General features: G+C 31.2%; 2 protein-coding genes across 4 annotated transcripts; one reads left to right on the plus strand and one right to left on the minus strand.

Moving 5' to 3' along the window:
- Positions 1–2,734: 2,734 nt before the first annotated feature.
- Positions 2,735–7,809, minus strand: LOC145134615 (putative sugar phosphate/phosphate translocator At1g06470). 3 transcript variants are annotated; one of them, XR_013719241.1, is made up of 14 exons: positions 7,675–7,809; positions 6,863–7,512; positions 6,607–6,776; positions 6,365–6,450; positions 6,233–6,282; positions 6,068–6,135; positions 5,880–5,980; positions 5,724–5,736; positions 5,092–5,276; positions 4,929–5,015; positions 3,997–4,091; positions 3,752–3,907; positions 3,608–3,663; positions 2,735–2,783 (listed from the first exon to the last, which is right to left on the minus strand). XR_013719241.1 is itself a non-coding variant. In XM_079069459.1 (13 exons), exons 2-12 carry the CDS (start codon positions 7,333–7,335, stop codon positions 3,790–3,792), a joined length of 1,446 nt encoding a protein of 481 aa, XP_078925585.1. In that variant the 5' UTR covers positions 7,336–7,512; positions 7,675–7,809; the 3' UTR covers positions 3,441–3,663; positions 3,752–3,789. The 3 variants fall into 3 exon arrangements, 2 of the variants coding, with proteins under 2 accessions (XP_078925585.1, XP_078925586.1); XM_079069459.1 differs by lacking the exon at positions 2,735–2,783 and having other exon boundaries at positions 3,441–3,663; XM_079069460.1 differs by lacking the exon at positions 2,735–2,783 and having other exon boundaries at positions 3,441–3,663; positions 6,863–7,507; positions 7,675–7,803.
- Positions 7,810–10,242: 2,433 nt separating this feature from the next.
- LOC145132637 (Amidase family protein) lies at positions 10,243–13,215 on the plus strand. Its single transcript, XM_079067502.1, has 10 exons — positions 10,243–10,834; positions 10,915–11,226; positions 11,302–11,481; positions 11,668–11,762; positions 11,920–11,995; positions 12,071–12,148; positions 12,291–12,384; positions 12,487–12,536; positions 12,664–12,768; positions 12,926–13,215. The coding sequence occupies exons 1-10, from the start codon at positions 10,295–10,297 to the stop codon at positions 13,016–13,018; spliced, it is 1,623 nt and encodes a 540-aa protein (XP_078923628.1). The 5' UTR covers positions 10,243–10,294; the 3' UTR covers positions 13,019–13,215.
- The last annotated feature ends 213 nt before the right edge of the window (positions 13,216–13,428 follow it).

A 13,428-nucleotide genomic window follows, 5' to 3' on the forward strand; every position in this document is an offset into this window, starting at 1 on the left:
TGGGACGTTTCAGTTGGGTTTGGACCGAGTTATGAGAAAATCACATGGGGTTTGGTCCAAAATTTCCGGCTCCATAAATCAATTACAGGTATTATGTTACATAATGTATTAAAGAAAAATGTTGGTAATGGTTTGTTGACTTGGTTGTGGGATGATGTTTGACTTGGAGCCTTTGAAGCTTCGTTTTCAACGACTTTTCTTATTGGAAGCTTAACATAAATTGTTTTTAAGTGGTCGTTTCATTAATGGTATTTGGTATTGGGAGTGGCATAGTGAAGTTAGGGGTTGAATAATTAATGATCTTGTCTAGTTTACTGTTTGTTCCTACATATCAAACGAACCGTGGAGGAGATATAGATCCTTCGAAGGAGTTCTAAGTTATTTATATGTGTTCTCATATTGAGGATATTACTCTTGACGTTGGAGGTGGTTCTACGAGATGGAATAAATTTGCTTCAAATAAGTCAAGAATCTTGATGTGGAGAGTTTTTGTTACATTAGATGTCATCAAAAAACAACTTGGCCAACATGGATGTGTATTTGGATTCTATCTTGTGGCCGGATTGTCAAAATCATGACGAAAATTTTGATCACTTGTTCATTTTTATGTGAGGTGGCTAAAACGATTAGACATGTCATTTGATGGTGGTGGGATTTGGTGATTCTCGTCGTCATTTCGGTTCTAGAATTGTTAACTTAGATGGATTTTGTGCAGTCAAGTAGTTGACCGCAACACAACGTTCGTGTTTGGAGGTTGTCGTTTTAACGATCATTTGGATGTGATGTGCAATTTATATACTACCAGTTTTAAATTTATAAACCTAACCTTCTTAACTAACTAATTGCAATTAGATAGTGTACCTAGTCAAATTATAGGATAGCTTAGGTAAGTCGGGTGTTGATCACAGGAACAAAATTTTAATTTAGAAAATAACTACTAATAATTAAAGTAAGAAATAACTTTAAATGGGGGGATTTTTACTGATTTTGCAGGTTCAACAACTTAACTCAAACAATTATCAATTAAACAAATATGAAAACTAAGCAAACAAAAAAAAGATTTTTAATTCAAGTTTAAAGAGTACTTCCGTTTAGTTTCGAATTCCCCTTCTCATATGGTTGATTTCTAGTGGATAAACTATATTGATTACCAATTCATTAGATTACTAGTTATCATGATCCGATACCTAGATTTGCCAATTTATGAATTACCATGCAATGATCAAGCACAAGTTAGACACAAAATTGATATAAGCACGAATTGGACTATGAACGATAAATCTATGAATTACATATCCTAGATCAAGACAAGCAACTCAAGCAAAAATTATGAATCAATTATGCTCTCTAACAAAATCAAAGTAGCTAACTTTTATTTACCTAACTCTAGGATTTGTTCAATCACTAAATCTAATTATTTAATGGTCATAAACAACTAGATAACAAATTAATGCATTTTGAATGATCATCTACTACACAAAACTTGTATAATAAGCATTATAAGCTAGAACATCAACATGCTAGGATTGTGATTATCAAACACTAGTAAAATCAACATAAAACATCTATAAATTCAAAATCAACACATAGGATACGGGTTCATCTTCACCAAATAGAAGTATATGGTGATTAGCCCACAACTAAAACAGAAACAAACATAAAATCAAAGCTAATTAGACTAGACATGGTTAAAGCTAGCAAACAGAATGATTAAATGTTGTTCTCCTTCTAAATCTCTTCGATGCTTGAACATCAAACAAATTCTGATCTTCCAAGAGTTCTCCAGGGGGTTTTAGTCGCAACTCTTAACTTAATTCCCAAGGTAACTCCCGAAATTCGACCTGAAATTGGTTGCCACGCCGTGGGAATTAGACCTCCACGCTGTGGTCCTCATTTAAAACGCCTACGCCCCAAGTCTCGATGACACACACAGGAAGGATGGCCACATCATGACATGCAATTGGCATGACTTTTTCTTTCTTCTTCTCTATTTTCAGCTTCAGTACTCCAAGTATCCAACTTTCTTCAATTTCAACTCATTTTCCTCGAGAATATCCTATTTGACTGCAACATACAATTTAATCATTATAGTACTAAATATCTTTGCATTTTATCAAAATATAGCTCAAATATATTAAAATAATGCTTAAATATATGTATAAATATGACAATATCAGGATGCTTTGAAATTACGGTTCTCAAAAATTTCATGAAGATTCTGTTTCTAACAAAATAACATCTCATTTTTACTTTTGGATTATTCATATAAACTTGAAACTAAAAGTTAACTTGATTGTTTGGCTTCATAACACAAATATTATCATTAACATTTTGCAATAGTCTATTTATTTATGTATTTTATGTTAGTTCCTGGCAAATAATTTAGTTGTTTTAAAAAAATATTGAATATTTTTCAATAAATTGTTTGTAACAAATAATGGTACCTTATATCAACTTAAGATAAACCAACCTCCCGGTTGATTGGGAGTATTTGATTTTTTGTTGGTGAAGATCACCAATAACTGTCGTCTTAGAAGCAACTAATATGATAACCTACTCATTATAGTTTAGATTAATTAAATTAGATAACGTTACATTTAAATTTAAAATAACATTTTTTTTACAGCTCGAAGCATACTTATTTAAGTCTGACTATTGTTCCTCAAAAAATTAAAATCAAATTTACAACATTCAACTGAGTTTTAAATTGTAATGTTTATATAATTCCTGAACTCGTTCAACTATTTCGGCCACCGATTGTTTCTTGGATAACATTTTGCAACCTGTAATCACGAACGAATGGTTTTTTATAGTAAAGTCCAAAACAAATCCTTAATCCCACGTCACAAGAAAAAAAATAAACGATTTTATCAAACATTTCTTTAAACCTTTTGATTTATATATATTTTTATGTATTTATTATTGTTAAATTACTAAATATTAATAACATTGTTCTGATCCATGACTATTTTTTTATCATATATTAACTAACTAGTTTATTTCAATCTTTTATATTGTCCGATAGAAAAAATACATACTAGCGTTTCAGAAAAAAAAAAATTAAAACAAAAAATCTCAACTATACAATATATTAATTTTTATCACTTCCTTTTCATTTTACGACTACATTTTGGGTTGTTAAGATTATATTTCCATCATTTTATATAGTTTTAATTTAGGGAAGTGATTCACAACATATTTTCTTCATACACAAAAATTTATGTTTTATATGATGATAAAGTATAATTTTGTCACAAAACAGAATATTTTGTTTTATTGTTTTTTTAACATTTAACATTTTTTTAGTCATTTTTCTGAGCTAGCTTATTGGTTAGTAACTTTTAGTAATGTTATGTGAAACATAGTCTAAAAGGGTTTTTAAGATATCAATTAGACCATACATATACAATATTATACAAAATGATGGTAAGAAGAGACTCTACACCAAGAAAGAACAAAATGATATATATGATTGTACGTAAGTACATTTTTGGAAATTATGCAGCAACAACAAAACTGCATTTGACAATTTACGAATGAACCCCTAGAACATGTATATGATCTACAAAAAAAAAGGCTAAATAATGATAAAATAAGGGGTTCATACTTAGCATTTCTGTTACATTTTTTGGTAAATAACACCTCGAATTTATGTATTTCCATCTGCAGATTTGTCATAATACACAACAATTAAAAAAAAATGAAAAACAATTCATTTAATAATATTAATATCCAGGAAAAAAGAGCTTACTTGTAATGAAGAATGTAACAAACATGATGAAGGATTAATTAAGGACTAATTTCCTCGCCTTCCATATCCTCAAGAATAACATATCTTGCAGGGGTAGTATCGTCAGATTTTGCTATTTTAGCTCCGCTTCTTGTTCTATTCTGGAACTTTTGGTACCTAGTATTTTTTTTAAAAAAAATAAATAAATTAAATTATTTTTGGTCAAAAAGGACATTTGAAATGACTTGAGAGGTTTTATGACTTACTTGTACCAGTTGAATAAACTCACACCAAACATGATTATGATGAGACCAGCTCCTTTTAACCATGTGAATTCATCATGAAAGTAAAATACAGCTACCTGAAAAATAATTATAAAACATTAAAATACTTTGTAATTAAATAAAACTGAGATATCAAATTAGTAATTACAACTAATGTTGGTGAAACCGTTGTTTGATTAGCAGTTTCTGGTTATAATTCATACATTAATTTACAAAAATGGTCCTTTACTTTCAGTATTTATCATATTTAGTCCAAAAATGAAACCTTTTTCAATCTTGGTCCTTATATTAAGGTTTCATATCGATTTTGGTCCCTGGGACTTTCTAGTTTTTGGTCCTTATTTCAAAGATTCCATGGACCAAAATTAAAAATGTTTTGATTTTGGACTAAACACTGTAAGAATCAGAAAGCAAAAACAGTTTCTGGTTATAACTTATAGAGTAAATTACAATAATGCTCCCTGTGCTTTCAGATTTTTATCGTGTTTAGTCCAAAAATCGATAAAAACATAGATTTTTTGTTCCTATGACTTTCTGATTTTGGTCCTTATTTCAAGGTTCCAAGGATCAAAATCGATAAAACATATAAATAAGGACCAAAATTGAAAAATGTTTCAGTTTTTGATTAAATACTGTAAAAAAAATCAAAAAGCACCAGGACCAGTTTTGTAATTTACTCAAATTCAAAACTGATCCAGATATTCTTATATTATGTTGATATGTATTTGATGTTTATAATCAGACTCTTTTGTGTTAAGATAATAAATCTATAAAGACACGCTTTGGTAGATGAGAATCATACAGAAAAGCACAACATACTTTTATCATTTTACAATTTAGCCACTAAACTATTTTCTGCAGTGATTAAGTCATTTTTTTTTACTTAAAAAGGTGTCAACTGTCAACTGTCATACCAGTATTGTGACAGCTTCCTTCACAACTCCAGCAATAGTCACTGTCACTGCACTTGTCATTGAAACAAGAATGTATTCTGTTAACACCTGCAAATATAAAACCATGCAAAGATTAATTATTATAATCACAAACAATTAGTCATATTATATTAAAAACAATTACCATAAAAAAGGCGAGAGTTCCCCCCAAAAGCATTAAGAGGCCACTTCGGGTGATATGCCATGGGCTATCAAAATAACTTGTCCTTCTGAATTCATCCCATGGATCCAAAATAAGAGAAAACAAAGCAGTTGCAACAGCCATTACTGGAGTTACAACACTCATCAGCACCAGTGGATTTTTCAAACCTGTTTGATATAGATAATATGTTACCAATTTGGTCCCTGAGTATAGTTGATTTTTGCAAATTTGGTCCCGGTAGGTTTTCTCTTGCAATTTTGGTCCTTATTTGAGGTTTTTGTAACGTTTTTAGTGTGTGTTCTAAGTAAAATGACTATTTTTGCTCCCTGCATATACATATTTTTGCAATTTTGGTCCTTATTTAAGGTTCTTGCAACGTTTTTAGAATATGTTCCATGTAAAATGACCATCTTTGGTCCCTGAGTATAACTGATTTTTGCAATTTTGGTCCCAAGAATATAGCCATGGAAAAGGGACTAAGAACGTTACAATAACCTTAAATAAGGACCAAAATTGAAAGAGAACTATTTGGGACCAAAATCGCAAAAATAAACTATAATCAGGGACCAAAAATGTAATTTACTCTAAAGTTAATTATGTAGACAACTGCTTACCATAGACTTCTTTCTGTAGGTTCCACAGGTGTCAGAGTTAACCAATTGGTTTTTTTTTCCAGCCCAGAAAGATAAAATATAATATTAGTACAAATTTATAGAAAAAAAGGTAGGAGATAAATATTTCAGAAACTATTTTTTTGTAAATTAAAATACCTGAAGAAGGATCTGAGTCATGCTCCAACGAAAACCAGACATAACAGCAGCAAGCATGACAAATATAAAACCCCAAAATTCAAATGCAGTCTCTTTTGCAACTGCAAAAGTATATTAAAAAAAATATCCATATAAGCAATCTACAAAACTAAATAAGAAATTGTGCAATGGATTATTATTTATTATACCTGTTAATAAAATCCCAACAGATATTATTAAAATAATGCCTAGAAGTTTGACACTTGGAGTCTCCAACCTACACAGTAAATCCCAACAGATACTATTAAAATAATGCCTAAAATAAGAGCTTGTTCAAAAAGAAGACAACCCCAAATTGAAGTAAATAATAGTACCTGAATGCAAAGGCGAATATCAAAAGAAATATTGGAGATGCAGATTTGCACTGCAAACAAAGAAAAAAGATTTAAAACTGATAAAAAAAGGTAAGTTGAGTTGACTAATATGAATGGAGAGAGTTGACCAACCATGGTGGCAAATGTAACAGAGATGAAAACAAGGGATGCATTGCTCAAGTTGATATCCAGTGCAGTTGCAAGAGATGTGGGTACAACTGTGAAAGGCAAAGTCCATCTGTAGCATTAGTTATTATTTATTAGAAAAGTTAATAAAAAGTAACAACATGTATGAAGAACTAGAGCTATAAATACATCTATGATATCAACAGCAATGGGATGTATAATGTATTTGTTTTTTTATGAATGTTTACCTCTCACAAAGTAGTCCTTCTGTGACATAGGTACAGAAGGTTCAAATCTTTTAGACCAAAAGTATGTGATACCCTTTGACAAAATAGCTTGCATTGCAAAATGAACTGTGTTCATCAATAAAGGAGCAGGGAATCTTCCCATATCATCTCCAAGTAGAGTCTTATTATACCTATTAACATTGAGAAACGCAATCTAAAACTGTAGATCAAGATGAAATCATGAAATAGATATTGCAAATAAGAAAAGAAGACTTACAGGGTCAATAATGTACTGAAAATGTACCACATGAGTATGAAAAACAATGTCTTGAGTATATCAGAAACAGCAATGGGATTCCTGGAGCTTGATGAAACAGCCATATATGTTTCAACAAAATCGGTATCTTCAGGATCTAGCATTCTATTGTCAGCAATTTCAATATCAAAAGAAGAATAGTTCCGATTTTTGTTTCCTCTTCTGGGACTAGGAGCAGGAAACATATCTATACTGCCACTTCTATTCATCTTTACACCCCTCAATTCACTACTCTGTTCTTCATCAACTTTTTGAAGCACTGGTAGTTCAAAATTGTCGTCCACTTCATTTGTATTTACAATCTCATCCTCTTGTACACGATTCTGATTGTATATCCCATCTTTGTCGCCCCAATTAGAGAATGAAGGGTCCCTATGGAATCCGAATCCTTCCTCATGAGCAATTTTCTGGGTGTTTAAATCACTCTCTACCATTTTGTTCCTGAATTGTGGTCGAAGCCATCTAAACTCCAACCCCCATGGTTAACCAATATCACCGAACAGAACTAGCACATGAATAGAAAACTCCACTACAATTTGATTGTATCAAGTTTGACCTAAGTCATAAAGTTCTGAAGTCCAACTGATCAAAGTTCCCGAAAATTACCTGCTCTGATCAAATTTAACAAGACATTCAAAATCTAGCTCATAAAATCCAATTTGCAACAAACATTAAAGCTCACGATATATTGCCTACTTTTAATTGCATTGAAAACCCAATTTTATAAAGTATTGTTGATGCAAATATGGCAAAAAAATCATTGAGACACGTACCTCGGTAAGCTTCTTGATTGAATCTAATTGCAATAAGGTATAGATGATTCAAAAGAATTCAAACACGATGCAATTCGCTGACGTTGCGTTTCAGAAACGTAGATCTTATGAAGATTCAAACGACGAAATAGACACAGAGATCTGTAATATAAAAATTATACGGTGAACAACACAAATGGTCCCTAAACTATTGCACCATATGCATTCCGGTCCACTTAGCTTTAAGATCGGAATAAATTACACTTTTTTTATTATCCTTTTTAAACTAAACACTAAACAATATTTGAAATTAAATAGTAACACTGCGTTTAGTTACGGAAAAATAAAAAATCGAAAAAATAAAAAATAGATTGTTTTTTAGAAAAAAAATCAAGAAAAAATTAGAATTTTAAAAACACGTTTGGTTCAACAATTTTTCTAAATTTTTTACGGAAAATGATTTTTTTTTTCCAAAATTAAAAACTTAGAAAATTTTAGAAAACCAATAATTATTGTTCTTCATATTTTTCTAATTCAAAACAAATTTTAAAATATAAAAACACCTACCCCACACCACCCACTCCTAACCACCACTGGCACCATTGTCGTCCCCCATATTTTATTTCATTTTTACATGTTTTTCACAATATGGTAATAAAACTTTATTTTTTTACTATGTTTTTACATGTTTTTCACAAATTATTTTTAAAAGTTCATTTTTTATCTTTTACATGTTTTTTTCATAGTTCGTTTTTACGACTTTATTTTTATATAACATCTTTCAAACACACTTATTATTCTACTTCAAAATCTACACAACTTTGGCCGAAGAGCATCTATCTATCAATTCTTGATACATTTAGGCCAAAGACTCATTGGTAACTTCATTTTTATTTCATTCTTATATGTTTTTCACAATTATTTTTACATCTTTATATCCTTTTACATGTTTATCACTATTTGTTGCCATACCCCCTACTTTAATTTAGCCACCGAGTTACATGAAATGATATTGTAAATATATTTTTTAAGAAAATATGTAGAAATAAAGTAAAAAGATTATGAAAACACATATAAATACAAAAGAAAAAACACATTATCACCGGATCATAAGAACCAAATTGACTAGAAACAAATTTAGTTGTAAATATTATATAAAATTTAATGAATAAAAAATTACAAATATAATACTTTAGTGTCTAACTTCAACATTAATCATTTTTTATGAAAAAGGAGTAGTTGTAAATATTATATAAAATTTAATGAATAAAAAATTACAAATATAATACTTTAGTGCCTAACTTCAACATTAATCATTTTTTATGAAAAAGGAGTATATATAATGACTATTCATAATACTCTTAAAGATTATATACAATTATATTTGAAAAATATTTTTGAGATGTTCTAAGAAAACTGTTATCATAAAACCAGTAAAATGGTTTTAGTAAAATGGTTTTAATGTTGAAAAAAATAGTATATTAAATCTAATAAAACTTCTTGTTTATGATACTTGTATATTTTATATCAAATTATATGAAATTTTTTATTGAAAAAAAAGGAAAAAAACTAACATACTATCAGTTAATGCTTGAAACTCATTGTGTTACATTTTAGTTATTAAACCCTTTTATTTTAGAGTAAATTACACGAATGGTCTCTATGGTTTGGGGTAATTTGCGTGCTTGGTCCCTTATTTTTTAACTTGGAAGGTCCTTACTGTTTGTTTTTGTTACGCGCTTGGTCCCTACTGTTTGTTTTTATTACGTGCTTGGTCCCTGTCTTACGTAAAAAAAACTATTATTTAAATAGGGAAAATGATGGGTAGGTAAGATAAAGTGAAAGGGTGGGGTTGGGGGTGTGTTTTTTAAATAAATTAAAAAATCAATGGTAAAATAGTCTTTTTAGGTTAGATAGGGACCAAGTGCGTAACAAAAACAAACAGTAGGGACCTTCCGAGTTAAAAAAATAAGTTAGGGACCAAACGTGCAAATTACCCTTAACCATAGGGACCAGTCGTGTAATTCACTCTTTATTTTAGGATATTGTAAATTAATGGTTTATGACTATTTTATAATAATGTATTTTTATTAAAATTATAATATAACAATGTATTTTCATTCAAAAAATGTCTATTAAAACAAATATAATGACCTTATACATGTTGCTCTTAAAATATATTTAAAAAAAATAAAATAAAATAAAAATTAAAAAAAAACTTACATGGTCATGAAGTATTATTTTGGGCAAGGTCATATGATTTTTATAAACAAAATAATAAAATAATAGCTTTTTGAGAATTTTATATAATACATTGGTAGAGGTGGAAACTTTTTAGACAGGATGTATTGGGTTTAAATCCGGACATAAACGAATTAACTAACTTGGTTAATTTAACATCTAATCACTAACCAGCTGTTAAAAAAAATTCTTTTATTATGTAATTTCTTCCAAATGTTCAAACACATAACAAAAATACATCTAAAAATAAAAAAATAATAATAAAAAAATAATATAGATAGAAATATTAAACAAAGAAATATATATAAAAAATAAAATAAAATGCCACGGTGTTTAAATCGGACCCCTCCTCCGATGGTTGTTCTTTTTCCTCGGACACGCTCCCTCCACGAGACGAAAAATGCTATCTTCAGTACAAAACCCTCGCATCCTCCTCCTCCACTGCCGGTGGTCTAAACCTCTCCACCACCACCACCGCCATTATCCCAAAGCCATCCACGCCGCCGCTCAAGCTCAGGCCATTTCTACATCATCCCCCACCTCTCAAATCCAAATTATCCAAAAATCCATCCATTCCCGGGAGAAAACAGCCCGCCAATTTGCCGAAGAGTTTATCAACCGTCTCCGCCTTACCGAACCCCATGTCAAGAGCTTCCTTCACGTCTCAGAAACCGTTTTAAACGAAGCAGATGAAATTGACCGGAAAATTGATCGAAACGAGGATGTGGGACCTCTCGCCGGAGTATTGGTTGCTGTCAAAGACAACATTTGTACCGCCGACATGCCTTCCACTGCTGGATCTAAAATATTGGAAAATTATCGACCGCCATTTGATGCGACTGCTGTTAGGAAGTTGAAGGAGAGTGGCGCCATTATCGTTGGGAAAACTAATTTGGATGAATTCGGAATGGGAAGTACTACTGAAGGATCAGCTTACCAGGTTAGATTACAAATTTCTTTCCAATTTCTCCAGTTCTTCTACCAAATTGCCATCAATTTATCCATTTTGATACAAATTAGGTCACTGCAAATCCTTGGAACCTTGAATGTGTACCAGGGGGGTCATCAGGAGGCTCAGCTGCAGCTGTTTCCGCTAGACAATGTGTAGTATCGTTAGGAAGTGATACAGGTGGAAGTGTCAGACAACCTGCATCATTTTGTGGTGTCGTAGGCTTAAAACCAACATATGGTCGTGTCTCAAGATTTGGACTAGTGGCATATGCATCATCGCTTGATGTCATCGGATGCTTTGGCTCATCGGTTGCTGATGCTGGCATCCTTCTTCAATCAGTCTGTGGCCATGATAAACTCGATGCCACTAGTAGCAAACGGGTGTGTTTCTTTTGCCCTTGGTTTTATCTTGAAATTACAATATTGCCATAACTTTGTGAAAATCTATGTCTTCAGGAGGTTATTGACTTCACATCTCAGTTTGTTGCCAAAGATTATCTTGAATCACAGCCCTTGAAAGGACTAAGAGTTGGTGTGATTCGTGAAACTCTTGGTGATGGAGTTGATCAAGAAGTAGTTTTATCTATTCGTGGTGCTATTTCTCATATGGAAGAATTGGGATGTATAGTGACAGAGGTTCCCATTTTATTTTAAAGTCATTTAGGTCACTGGACATGACAATTCAGTGTTTAGACTAATGTCCATGGGACAAAAGTTGCAATTTTTTGTCAATGTAAAAGACGTAAATGCCCTTCTCATGTTCATCATCAATACATGTAGTGGTTTAACTTTCCTTTTTTTCTATTTGATAATGGATATCAGGTGTCATTACCTTCTTTCTCTCTGGGATTACCAGCATACTATGTTCTTGCTTCATCCGAATCTTCTTCAAACTTGTCTCGTTATGATGGTATTAGGTAATATATAAAATCTTGTTTTTCTTCAAATGTAGATATGAAACCTGTTATTTAAGAAATAACATTACAATAATGCTAGATGAACAAGTTTATATGACTATTAAAAATATAAAGATTGGTAACATGATACACCCTTTTTTTTTTTTTTAATTTCCAGGTATGGCAACCAAATTGTTTCTGATGAGCTAAGTTCCCTTTATGGAGGTTCTCGTGCTAATGGCTTAGGTCCAGAGGTATGAAAGGAAAACTTGATGATAAAGGGCAAATTTGTAAAATGTTAGGATTTAAATAAAGTTAATATTTTTCAGGTAAAAAGGAGGATTTTGATGGGGACGTATGCCCTTTCAGCAGGTTATTATGATGCCTATTACAAGCGAGCTCAGCAGGTAACTTTACTTGGTGTTGTGTTTGTTACACAAGCTTTCTAGGGTTATTTTTTTTATGATGAGAACGACAAGGGCAATTATGTCTTTTTCACATACAAGAAATCATTGAGTAAACAGTAAACAGTAAATTATGGTGATTTAGGTGAGAACTGTAGTCCAGAAAAGCTTCAAGGCAGCATTAGATGAACATGATATTCTAATTTCACCTGCAGCTCCATCGGCAGCATATAAAATCGGTAATTTTCCACATCATCATTTTGTGTCTTGATGTGAAAACAATCATCTCAAATCATAACCAGTGTTTGTTAATTTATTTGTTATATTTGTATTATTTATAGGTGAAAAGAAAAATGATCCTTTGGCAATGTATGCAGGGGATATTATGACTGTAAGTCTTTCTATGTTTCTTAAATGCTACCTTTTGTTCCTTTTGTGTTATTCTTAATGCAATAAGTTGTTTTTTTTTTTTTCTGAATATTATTTTGACTTTTTTGTTTTCATTTGTGAAATTGCAGGTGAATGTCAACTTGGCTGGATTGCCTGCATTGGTTTTGCCATGTGGATTTGTCCAAAATGGCCTTCCTGTTGGTGTTCAAATGATAGGGGCTGCTTTTGATGAGGTGGGAATAATTTCTTGATATATAAAGTTTGTTACTTTTCTAGACAGGTTTAGACTAAATGACCATTTTACCCTAACATTCTGAAAAATAAATTTTATAATATTCATCAATCTTTTTTTTTAATAGAAATGCTGTTTATATTACTGGATTTTTGCAGGAAAAATTGCTGAGAGTGGGCCATATCTTTGAACAAACGCTTCAAGGTTGCTCCTTTATCCCACCATTGATAGCAGATGAATTTAAATTCTAGAAAAATTGATCATAATATAAGTCATGAATTGTCTTATTTTTTTTTGGTGAATTATGAGTTAGAATGATAGTCTCAGAAAAAGGGTATCAAAAGGTAGTAGTAATATTCTTGTAGTCAATTTGCTTTGAACTCAGATTCTTTTGCTGAATAAACTATGTGTTCATTCATAAGTTGGAGTTAGAAGATATGTTTTTTGATGTGATGTTTTTAGTGTGTACTTGAAATGGACAAAAGTCAGTGTAAGAATAACATACACAACAAAACATAAATGAATGTCATCTGTAAGATATAACACGAGACTCATTTATTATTGTCATTTGTAGTTTCTTTTTCATATGACTTTTTATATACAACTAGAAGGTTTTCCCATGCGTTGCACGGGGTGGAAGGTGTTTTTTTATACATCTTTT

This window comes from Lactuca virosa, chromosome 8 (assembly GCF_052849685.1).
Source record: "Lactuca virosa cultivar CGN04683 chromosome 8, Lactuca_virosa_CGN04683_v6, whole genome shotgun sequence".
NCBI lineage: Eukaryota > Viridiplantae > Streptophyta > Magnoliopsida > Asterales > Asteraceae > Lactuca > Lactuca virosa.